The 12,907-nt window shown below is 33.3% G+C and overlaps 1 protein-coding gene across 4 annotated transcripts in view; it reads right to left on the reverse strand.

The window, feature by feature from the left end:
- The window catches only part of LOC150107481 (nucleolar transcription factor 1-A-like), a 554,391-nt gene that overhangs the window by 177,706 nt on the left and 363,778 nt on the right, over window positions 1-12,907 (reverse strand). For all 4 annotated transcript variants that reach the window (XM_090391894.1, XM_090391895.1, XM_090391896.1 and 1 more), the window contains exon 11: window positions 4,770-5,093. In XM_090391894.1, coding sequence (XP_090248020.1) covers window positions 4,770-5,093 — 324 coding nt within the window. The remainder of the gene's footprint in view (window positions 1-4,769; window positions 5,094-12,907) is intronic.

Here is a 12,907-nt window from a genome sequence, read left to right on the forward strand (position 1 = left end):
AAAAAGCAGTATAAAGACTTTAATAGAGTTACAAAGAGAGATAAGAAGGAAAAAGGAAGAGTGGTTAGATGAAATGAGTAAAGACACAACAGCAAAGGCAGAAAGAAATGACATAAAAGGTGTTTAGAAAAACATTAATATGATGACAGGAAGGAGAAAGATACAAAAGTTTGGAGCAGTCAAGAAGTATACAGATAGAACTTATAAGAAATATATGTGAAAAAAAAGTATGGAAGAGTTATGGAAAATTATTAACGGAAAATTGATCTTCTAAACACCAGAGTGGTTTAGAAGATCAATTTTTATCCCCATTCCAAAAAAAGACGGGAGTTTTAGACTGTAGTAATTTTAGAATGATAAGTCTTATAACTCACACAGCAAAAATTCTGGCACAAATAATTTTGGAGAGAATTAAGAGTAAAATAAAAAAAGAAATGAATAAAGAACAGTTTGGTTTCCGAACCAACAGAGGAACTAGAGAGGCCATAGCTTGTTTAAGAATTATTGGGGATAAAACACTTAAACCATGGTGGAAAGATATTTTTGGGATTTCTAGGTTTTGAAAAGGCATTTGATATAGTGAAACATAAAAGGCTTTTTGAAATTATAGAAAATATTGATATTGACTTGTATGATTTGGAAATATTAAAGAGAATATATTGAACAGCATCAGTATGTGTAAATGGAGAGGAAACATTTCCATTTAGAGAGAGAAGTTAGACAAGGATGTAAGTTATCACCATTTTTATTAAGGAATAAAAATAAATGGAAGAATCATCAATAACTTAAGGTATGCAGATGATGTAGTGGTGATGGCAGAAAGCAAAAATGGATTACAACAAATTGTTCAAAGAATTGAAAACTACTGTAAAGACTAAGGATAAACACAAAGAAGACCAAGATATGATAATGGGGGCAGAAAAATAGGAGATAATGCAAAGATAAGGTGTGGAGGAAAGATTTTAGAAGTAGAAAGATTTCAATATTTAGGTAGTTGGATCTCAGAGAAAGGAACTTCAGAGTTGGACATTAGAAACAGAATAGGTAAAGTTAAATTGGCATTTATGGAAATGAAGAGAATTTAATAAATAAGAATATTAAAATTAAAATTATGGACACTCAGAAAGAGAGATATGGAAAGAATTAATGCATTGGAAATGTGGTGTTACAGAAGGATGAAAAAGATTAGCTATACAGAGAGAATATCAAATCAAGAAGTTTTAAGAAGAGTTGGGATGGAAAGAACACTGCTTAAAAACATTATACAAAGAAAGACTAGATTTGCAGGATATCTTCTGAGAGGTTCCTCAGGACATCTGACAAGAACTATATTACAAGGGAAAGTTGAAGGGAAGAGAAGACGCGGAAGGCCAACCAAAGAGTGGTTTAATGACATCATGGTGGAATGGACTGGTTTAAGAATGACAGAGAGAAATGGAGAAAAGCTGCTCATCTGCTACAACCCTCTTTTTAGAGGATGCTACCGGACAACGACAACATCTGGAAAAGGCATATAACAAGGTGTCAAGAGAGAAGCTATTCGAAACGCTATATATGGTGTCAATGGGGCATTATATCAAGCAATACTTAGTCTTTATTTGAGTTGTAAGTCAGCAGTTAGAATTGAAGGAAGTAAGGAGGATGGTTTGATGTTAAATCTGGTGTCAGACGGATGTACATTATCCTCCTCTGTTATTCATTATCTATATGGATCACATTATGAAGGAAAGTGGTATTACACCTGATATCAAAATTGGAGATGTTAATCTCAGCTCTTTGCTTTATGTGGATGATGTTATACTTCTAAATAAATCCGCTACAAGTCTGCAAGATTCTCAAAAGTGAATAACTGTTGTAATAGATATGGTATGAAGGTCAGCATTAAAAAAAACAAACACCATGAAAATAGGCAGAAACATTGCAAATATCAACTACATTGTGAATGGAGAATATATAGAACAAGTAAAACATTTCAGCTACTTAGGCACGATTTTTAGTGAAAATGGTAAATTAAATATGGAAATAGACAACAGAATCAACAAAGCTGGTATAAGCTGAATAAATTTATATGGAATAAGAGAGAAATTAGCCAAAACACTAAATTAGCTGTATACAAGACAGTATTCAAGCCAATTTTAACTTATGGATCTGAGTGGTAGGTCAGAAGTAAAACACTAGACTATACAAAGACTAGAGACCGCAGATATAAGAATCCCGAGAAAGATTAGAGGGGTGAACAGATGGCAGAAAAACAAGAAGGTTAAAAACAAGAAGACGTTCTTCTTCTTCTTGTTTTTAATATGATATGGCAATATCATATTGAAAACAAGGATATCAGGAAAGAACTTGACAACGTCAGCATCTAGGAATGCATTAGCAGAGCTAATCTTAGGCGGAATGGTGACTTAAACAGAATGAGAGAGGAAAGATTAGCAAAACAACTGTTGTCTGCCAGATTGGCAGGAAAAAGACCCAGAGGAAGACCAAGATATAGGTGGATTGATACAGTAAAAAATGCCTTAGAAAATAGAAATATAAGATCTGATAATGTTAGAGTCTTGACAGGTAAACGATAGACAGATTTGGAGGAAAATTGTTGATAGGAAGTTAGTAATGACGTAATTTTTCATGTACTACTATCATATCCTGTAAACCCCTTGAGGATATATATATCAGGAATTTGATGATGATGATGAATTTTTTGAAATGCCTACATTGTTTAATATGAGAATCATAACTGGTCAAACTGATGTGGTTCTCTAGAAGTTTGACCAAATAATTAGAAAAAAAAGGTAGTGGGAAAACTCATGCCACTGACAATCAGCCTGAGCAATGTCAGATTTATGAAAGTTTAGGAGTACAATGTAAATGTGGAGTTAAAAGGTTTTGACATTTTATGCATTTGTTTCTCTATGTTAGGAAAAAAAAAAAGTGTGTGTGTGTGTGTATATATATATATATATATACTGAGACAAACAGTATACTGTTCATATCCCAGTATTTTACAAGATGAGAAGAAAAATGAGAAAGAATTACCAAATTCCTACTTTAGACGTAATTTGCTATACACGTAGCACTATGATCAAATGTGTTTGAGGTTGTGTTTGTTTTTATATTTATATGCAATGGGTTATTGAAAATGAATGATTTATAACCAAATTTATTTTGATAGTAACCCTAAAAAAGAATCATTCAGCTTGTTACACAGAAAGCAAAGACTATGATCCATATATATACCTGATCTCCTTAGCATACCTAGGGTATGAGAAATAGAATTATAGATATTATTAAGATATCTAGTTGGCTGAGTGGCTAACATGTGTGTTTTCTCCAATCAACAGGCTGCAGGTTCAAATCCCAAGACAGGCATGAATGTCTGTGATTATTTTTAGGTGGGTGATAAATTTCTATTCCCAAATGTGAGACCACCACCTGATGGAGGCTGGAAGTGGCTTGAATAAGTTTCATGTTTAAAAGAAGAGTTTCTGAACCCACCTAGGGCGCTAATGTAGTACAGATTTATAAACTTTTATGGGTGGGAGTCACATAAAGAGATCTCCGTAAGAAACAACAATCTATTATATTATATTAGTACCATGGTGATTTCAAAATTTACCAGACTTGTGCTTGCAGCAAACTAAACAAACACAGGAAATGGATGAACATTACAAAATAAAGTAAGGAGAATAGTATAGTTATACCAATACAACAGACAAGAAATATTCAATAAATATACATATATAGATAACAATATGAGCAAAGACAGTCCAGTCCTCCTCTGTTTATATGCCTTATTTGCAGAATAATTTCTACATTTATATTCAATATTTCTTTAAAGAATCCAGAAAATACATCCATTTACAAGTGCTCTAAACAAGAATCAGAGTTAATATTCAGATATTTGTATATGTAATATGTTTCAGAAATTATAACCATGTCTTATAGTATATCTGAATTGCTTGAAAGCAATGAGAAACAAGCAACTATATGTGCAATGCACGTGATGCAAGCATAACTTTTCAAGTGGATGAGTTAACTTGAGTGATATTAAAGTTTGAAAATCTTCCTAGCTGTGAGAGTTATTTTGCAGCATGCTGGGTTTCAACACTCAAAATATTTATCTGCAACATTGTTGATGGACAGTAACGTGACTATGCCCTTGTATTACTGGATGTTTATTGTAGGATGTTATTAATAGTTTTTAGGTTGCAATATTTTTTACAACAAAAATGCAATAATAAGTGGATTATAATAAGTGGATATGTTGTGACTTTAAGATTTTTATGATACTCATTTTCTGGGCAGGGTGATGGTTGAGAAGTAAAATAAATACAGATATCTGCCAGTGGTGAATTTTTAGCAGAAGACTGAGAACATTGATTTATTTTGTTTGGTAGCTGGGTAATCTTTTTATTTTTTTACATTTTTGATTTTTTTAGTGCTGCATGAATAGAGAGAGGCAATGAAAGATGAATAGGAAGAATGAATAAACTGATAGAATTAACTGCCATGACACTTGTTAATATTAACTCAGACATATCGTAATGTATGTAGTAAGAGATGAATTTAACATTAGACATATAAACTGCAAATATTACTTATGATAAAAAATAAAAAAAAAAGAGAGTGGGGGAGGGAGGGGTGCTAAATTAAATTTTGGATTTACTTAACACTTCATTTTATTTTTATACTCCATTTCATTTAATGTAAAATAAACTCTTAGCAATCTTTCTCAAATTAATATATTATCTTTTAAAACAAATACTTACCTTTTTCTTTTCTGAAAGTTCATTGAACTCCTGGGCTAACAATTTCATTAAATGCTGTTTTGATAAATCAGAATGTTTTTGGCGATATAAAGGAAGTTTTTCTTGTTGGAAATAATATATAGGGGGTAAAGGTTTTTTGTTTCGAGTAATATCAATACTATCACTTTCTCCAGTATCTACTTTATTTCCACTACCATTTGCTGAGTTTTCAACAGGTAGTACTTTCTTCTTATTGTTTTTAGATTCACCTTCCAGTTTTTGACGTTCTTCTTCAGATAAACTATTAAGGTAGGCAGCATACTTTTCTTTATATTTTGCATTTGCCTGAAAATAGAAACACAGTTGAATAAATGTTTTTTTAAAGCATAAAAAGGTTTACGAGCTTCATGATGAAAGTGCTGTCTATACACGCACGCACACACACAGTCTATATACAGGACTGCCAATAAGGCATGAAATATTCTGTAGAAAGGGCCCATCTTTGAGAAGCCGAAAATGGAAGGCATTTATGTAATGTGGTTTTTCGTAACTAATAAAAAAACCCGGTGATGTTAAAAACCTTATGCAGTTCTTTCATAAAGATGGGTCCTTCCTATGGCACATTATGGTCCACCCTATACATAAATTGGATATGACTTGTGTACAGTAGTCAACATAATGGAATTCTATCACATGTAAAAAAAATCAATAGTATTCTAACAACACTGTTGAATAGATGATATAACTATGTTTTTGAGACACTGCACTTTCAATTCCCTTAAAAACCTTTTGAGCCTCTAGTACTCACCCCCCCTTCCACACACACACACACACACACACACACACACACACACACACACACACACACACACACACACACACACACTGAGATTTGTAAAACAGTAGTTTATCAAAAATAAATGGCATGCCTGCTCATCTCAATTCTCACTTTAACTTTAAAATGAAAGGCATTAAAATGAAGTTCACCAACATTTTGCTGCTATAACAGCCTTCAGACTTTTGGGAACACTTTCCACTAGATTCTGGCACTGCTGTGGTAATTCTATTCTTCCAGAAGAACATTGAAGAGGTCAGTCAATGATGTCAGGCAATTTGATTTTAATGCTCACTGAACATGGGATTCATCCTGTGTCCAGCAGGTCAACCCCACTAAGGGGGTTCTGTGAAGGTCAGTCAAGTTTTTCAAAGCCCACTCATCAAACTATTCCTGCAATGACCATAACTTGTGAACAGGAACATTGTTGTATTGATATAAGAATGGGGCTTGAGTGAACTGCTGCTACGGAGTTTGAAATATAGAATTCTCTACAATGTCATTATAGGTCACATTATTAAGATTCCACATTACTGGTATTGAGACTCCCAGTCCATGAAAAACCATGAAAAACAGCTCCATTATCATGATGCCATGTAACACATTCAGGCAGGAAGCATTCTCCTGGCATCCACCAAACCAAAACTGCCAGATGTGAAAGCATGAGTCATCAATCCAGAGAATGTGTTGCCACTGCTCCGGAGTCCAATGACAGTGGGCTTTACATCACTCCACCCAATACTTGGTGTTGTCCTTGTTGATGTTAGGCTTTTGTAAGTCTGCACAGCCATGAAAACCCATGTTCTTCAGTTGCCAATGAACCGTTATGGTGCTAGAATTGCCTGTAAAAGCATTTTGGAATTCAGTAGTGAGTGCCTCAACCGAGGACAAGCAAGTTCTCTGCTGAGTTCAACACTCAGCTGTCTGCTCTGTAATTTTATGTGGACTATCAAGTCATGATTGTGCTGTTGTTGCTCCAAGTTGTTTCCACTTTACAATAACACCAATTACAGTTGATAAGGGCATCAGGGCAGGGCAGAAATTTCCTGAACTAAGTTGTTGCAAAGGTGGCATCCTATGATAGTGGCACATCGAAAGTCACTGAGCTCTTCGGTATGGCCCATTTTACTGTTAACATTCGTCTATGAAGATTTCAAGACAATGCTTCCTTTTAAGCCATGTTTGTAATGTATATAGCCATATCCACTACTATGAAGGGAAGTCCAGATATTTTTGATCAGACAGTGTATATCAGCTTAACATATAAAAATCTAATAAAATCTCTCTCTCTAGTGGCAGATAGGATTTGGACTACTTTTAAACAATATACAATATAATTCTCACTAGAAAGAGATAATATATTTAACATTATATTTTAGCTCAATGGACTAACACTTCAGACTGATCAAGAGTCACATTTCTATTTTTGCAAATGTCTGAAAACTGCTATAATATTTCCAACTAGCCAATCTATTCTGAATAAAAGCTACATCCTATTTCAAGGTGCTGATGACAAGGAAAACATCTTCATCAGTAAAGTAGCAGTAACTGTGAATGTCCTGACTTTGATGAGGCAGAAAATGATGCCAACCATGCATGCTTCAGTAATCATTATTAGTTAGTGACATCCTAGAATAATGAAGAAAGAGAATATGTAAAAGAATTTATTTTGTGGAACTTCAGCATTAGTTTTACAATTTCAGGATAAGTATTATCAACTATCACATGTTGTGTTCAATCAGACAAAGATAGAAAGGATAAGTTAACTACAAAAGATAGAAGAGAGACCATAAGATGAAAAACATTTAAAACATTTAATCTTTGTCCTCCTTTTACACATTAGGCTCAATGGTCTGTCATGGCTGACTAACTTAGTAATACTATGATAAAGCAGTTGATCCTGTCTACATAGTCTGCTATAGCTAAGGTTTCTAAATGACTGATATTTTTTAATCTTCAAGAATTAGGTATGGAAATTTGCACTTCTCAAAAATTTTACTTTATTCATTTAATATTCACAATTTCTCTCAAATAAGAATTTTTGTGTTTGAAAAAAAATAATAATAATAATTAGTATTAGATATTCAAATATATGACCCAAATTTAGATGATTGTAAACAAAAACAATAATATGTATAATATTACCTTTAACTAATAATATTATACATATCTTTAAAAACACCAAGCTTGAGATTAAAATAGAAGAAATTCCAAGTATGTACTAATACTGTAAACAAAATAAATAAATAAATAAACTACTACTAAAATATATCATTTACATTTGCTGTTAAAATAGAATTTTAAAAACACAAAGCATTAATTGCTTGGTCAGAAAGTCTGGATCTTGTTTAGTTATAAATAAGCCAGAAGTAGAAAAATTTCTTTCATATGGGTTCATGTAGGTCTAAGTGTTAGCAGTGGACCTAACAGAATTTTTAGGTTCAATGTCAGTACATATGTCATTTCATATAAATTCATTTCACTTCTTAACTTCTTAACAATGTTTGATTCAACTAACATTGAATTGCAGTCAAATTGAACATATCTCTAACTAGCTCTGATTTTAGATCTGCTTCTACTTCTCCAAGTTCATAATTTTGCATTTCTTCATTTGCATTGTTTTTTTTTATTTCAAACTCTTTCAGTCCATTTTTCTTTGAAAATTCATTCCATTGTCAATTTTGCAGACCACATAATTCCATTTTTCTTTGCAGTAACAAAAAACTCAATCTTTAACTTCTTTTAAACAAGTTGGATTAATCAGATATTTAATCAGTGATACTAAGATTTTCTTTCTACATAAAAATCTGCTGTTTACTTTCTTTCAAAAGCATCTTATTCAAAATAGACTTCTGATTTTTGAAATTACGAAAGAAAAATCTAAAATTTCTTTCAATTGTCAGCAAATTTGCATCGTTTAGTGCTGGAAGTCTTACTGGTTTTAAACAATTCAATATATTTTCAGCAATTTTTGAATACTCACCCTTAAAATTCATACAAAACAATTATTACCATATGTGGTAATAATACACCACAATCATATTCAAATGTGCTTTGCAATCTAAAATGATTTGTAATCCTCTTTTTTCACTCTTGATCACTTTTTTTTTTTTTTTTTTTTTTTTTACAAAATAGAATTTTTTGTTGAAGGATATTTAAATAATTAAAAAAAAAATGTATACTCCATATTGCCACAGAAATATCCACTTCCATATCCTGTAAAGCATATTGCACATTATCAGAAATAAAATTTGTTGTTTTCTACCTCATTATATTCAGATTCAACATCGTCTTCATTGTGACTTTTTCTATGATTGCTATTGCTATCTTTCAAGTTTTTGACATAAAACACTTTAAATAACAATAAAAAACACACCTGACAAGTTTCGTAAGTCATATGACTTACATCTTCAGGGGTCAAAGGTAACTAAAAGTTTAAACACGAGAAATTACTCAAAATAGTTCATTCTAATTGTATGCTGTTGTCTAACTGTTCATTAAATTGAATATCCGAATATCCGTAGATTCAGTGCAATGCTGGATGCTGTCACGTTGTGTTGTTCATGTTCACATTGTCTGAGGTCTGACTTGGGTATATTTTTTTATCAATGCTGACCAAACTTGGTGTAGAATTAGGCCCTGGTTTTTGTTGCATTGCGTTGGAATTCTAAGCATGTTTGTACTATTTTTTTTTTCAATGTAAGACATGTTTGTTTTTTGCCAGAGTACATTATGGCAGGTGGAAGTTGTATGGTATGCTAAGCTTGATTTGTGTTCTCTTCTTTTTTTGCACGTCTTTTTGGTGTTCGTTCATGCGAATTTCTCCTGATCTACATAGCAGATGCCACAGGAACAATGAATATTATATACATCTGGTTTTTTTTAAAAGATGATGTGGAGGTTTTGGAGGATGTAGAGATCTTGAAATTTTTTCCAACGGTAGAAAAGCCACTTTTATGTAATGTTTGTTTAGTAATTTGGTCATTTTGTCTGTAACATTCTTCATGTATAGAAGCATGATTGTGTTCTTGAAATCTTGCTTTTGTGAGATGCTTTTAGAAAGTGTGTTCAGGATTTTTTTGATAGTCTTCAGTTCATAACCATTTTTTTTGAGGATCTGTGTTAAATGTTGAAGTTCTTCATTTCTTTGTTTTTCTGTGCTGGAAATATAAGCTCGGTCCCTCAAGGTATTAATTAAACCTATCTTTTGCGAGTAGGAGTAGAGCTCTAATAGTACCCATATATAAAAAGGGAAATAAAACAGAATGTGAGAATTACAGAGGTAGTTCCCAACTGAGTGTTCCTGGTAAGATTTATGCCAGTATACTTGAGAAATGGTTGAGAAGAATTGTGGAAGGAAAGCTTGGTGAAGAACAAGCTGGATTCAGGCCAAATAGAGGCTGCCAGGATCAGATCTCCACCTTACAACAAATAGTTGACAAAACATGGGAATATAACAAAGATCTGTATTTAAGTTTTGTCAATCTGGAAAAGGCATATGACAAGGTGCCAAGAGAGAAGCTATTCAATACACTACAGTTATATGGTGTCAATGGAGCATTATATCAACCAATACTTTGTCTTTATTTGAGTTGTAAGTCAGCAGTTAGAATTGAAGGAAGTACAGTAAGATGGTTTAATATTAAATCTGGCATGAGACAAGGATGTGCATTAACCCCTCTGTTATTCATTATCTGTATGGATCACATTATGAAGGAAAGTGGTATTAAATATGATACCACACAATTGGAGATGTTAATGTCAGCTCTCTGCTTTATGCAGATGATGTTATACTTCTAAATAAATCAGCTACAAGTCTGCCAGATTCCCTGACTAAATTGAATAGCTGTTGTAATAGATATGGTATGAAGGTCAGCAATAAAAAGACAAAGACAATGAAAATAGGCAGAATCGTTGAAAATTTCAACTGTGTTGTGAACGGAGAATCTGTGGAACAAGTAAAACATTTCAGCTACTTAGGCATGATTTTTAGTGAAGATGGTAAATTAAATATGGAAATAGACAACAGAATCAACAAAGCTGGTATGGTAGGAAGTCAATTGAATAAATTCATATGGAATAAGAGAGAAATTAGTCGGAATACTAAATTGGCTGTATACATGACAGTATTCAAACCAGTTTTAACTTATGGATCTGAGAGCTGAATCAGAAGTAAAACACTTGACCAAAGACAAGAGACCGCAGATATGAGAGTCCTGACAAAGATTAGAGGCGCGTGAACAGATGGTATCAATGGCAACATCATATTAAAAACGAGGATATTAGGAAAGACCTTCACATTGTCAGCATCCAGGAATGCGTTAGCAGAGCTAATCTCAGGTGGTATGGTCACTTGAACAGAATGGGAGAGGAAAGATTAGCAAAACAAGTGCTTTCTGCCAGGTTGGCAGGAAAATAACCCAGAGGAAGACAAAGATATAGGTGGATTGATACAGTAAAAAGTGCCTTAGACGATAGAAATATAAGATCTGATAATGTTGGAATCTTGACAAGTAACAGACTGATTTGGAGGAAAATTGTAGATAGGAAGTTAGTAATGATGTATATATATCAGGTACATATCAGGAATTTGATGATGATGATCTTTTGCAAGGGATGGTGGTGTGAGGCTGCATTAAGAATTCTTCCTGTGTTGGTGGGTTTTCCATAGATGGAGAAGGATAATTTATAATCTTTTTCATTAACTTCTATTAGGATATCAAGAAAGGGAAGTTTTTTTATGCTCTTCTTGTGTTAAAACACTTTATCACAGCAAGATGAAGTGCATGGGTGTAACATAACTGTTAAAAAAGCTAATGATAACTTCTCTAATTTTTTCATAACTGCAGTACCATCAACAGTAGTGTTGCAATCGCATATGATTGAAATTCAGAGGACTCAAATTTTCTTTCACTAAAGAATAACAGTTTCTGAAGAATCATGAATTCTTATAAGATCAAGATTTAATGAACTTTCCTTGTAATATATGTGAAGTTAGTGTATCTTTGGTTTCTATTATTTGTCCATTCATCGATAGAAATACATTTTAAAGTTCAATTTTTTTCTTTATCTGTTAATGCCATAAGAGATGGATTTTTTTGGTAACAAGCCTGTTTAAGAAAAACTTTCTCAAATAAAATCATATTCTACAATAGTCGAAGTGGAAATTTCCTCTATTGATGAATGCAATTAATTCATCAACTTCTAGTATGTGTTGTTAGACAAACTGCAATATTATTATTATTTTATTATTTTTTTGGGTGCTTAGGGGTCAAAGCTGTATAATTGAGAGGAGACCTCCACATAGCCTTTAAAGGAATGCGGAGAACCGACCAGGGCTTCTGACCTAATGTTCAATCCTCACCTTCTCGTTGTGCACCCTGTTGGGTATCTACCTGGATACTGAACGAATGAGGATGGGCTGGCAATTTGGGATTTAGCCGACCAAACTGTATTCTTACTGGCTTAAACCAAAATACAAAATGATGCTACAACATGACAAAATATCATGCCGGCTGAGGCGTTGCCCGGTTAAACAAGGCCCCCTTTGTTTTCGCCAGGGAACCAGGGCGAGCAGCGAAAAGTCAGCTACTGGAACAAATCTGAAAACAAACCCCAACTCAACATCACCAGAGTTAAAGATCGGTACTATCGACATAAAAAGCCTGAATGGCAATGAAATGTAGCTAGATGAAATTAGATAGGTACCAGATCGACATAATAGGGGTGACTGAAACAAAAAATGCAAAAACTGGTGAGATCTTTCTGAGCAATACATACAAAATGTTATATTCGGGCAATGACAATCAAGGAAAAGAAGGAATAGCTGTAGTATTCAACACTAAATAACCTTCTTGAATGGCAGGAAGTCTCAAGTAGAGTGATGTGGGGAAATATCAGAATGGGGAACTGGACAATGAGATTTATTTGTGCCTATGGTCCCACAGAAGGTTCTACTAAGGTAAAAGTGGAGGAATTTTTTTAAGTCTTTAGAGAAAGCAACTGACACAATGAAAAAAAGGAAAATTTGGTCCTTGTTAGGGATCTAAATAGCAGAGTAGGAAATGACTGGATTTAACATTAAACTATATTCCTGTACTTCCTTTAATTCTAACTACTGACTTACAACTCAAATACAGACTAAGTATTGCTTGATATAATGCCCCATTGACACCATATAACTGTAGCGTATTGAATAGCTTCTCTGTTGCACCGTGTCATATGCCTTTTCAGATCGACAAAACATAAATACAGTTCTTTGTTATGTTCCCATGATTTCTCCACTATGTGTCGTAAAGTGAAGATCTGATTCTGACAGCCTCTA

The sequence above is a fragment of the Typopeltis vanoorti genome, chromosome 4 (genome assembly GCF_054136105.1).
Source record: "Typopeltis vanoorti isolate ZY-2024b chromosome 4, IOZ_Tvanoo_1.0, whole genome shotgun sequence".
Lineage (NCBI taxonomy): Eukaryota > Metazoa > Arthropoda > Arachnida > Uropygi > Thelyphonidae > Typopeltis > Typopeltis vanoorti.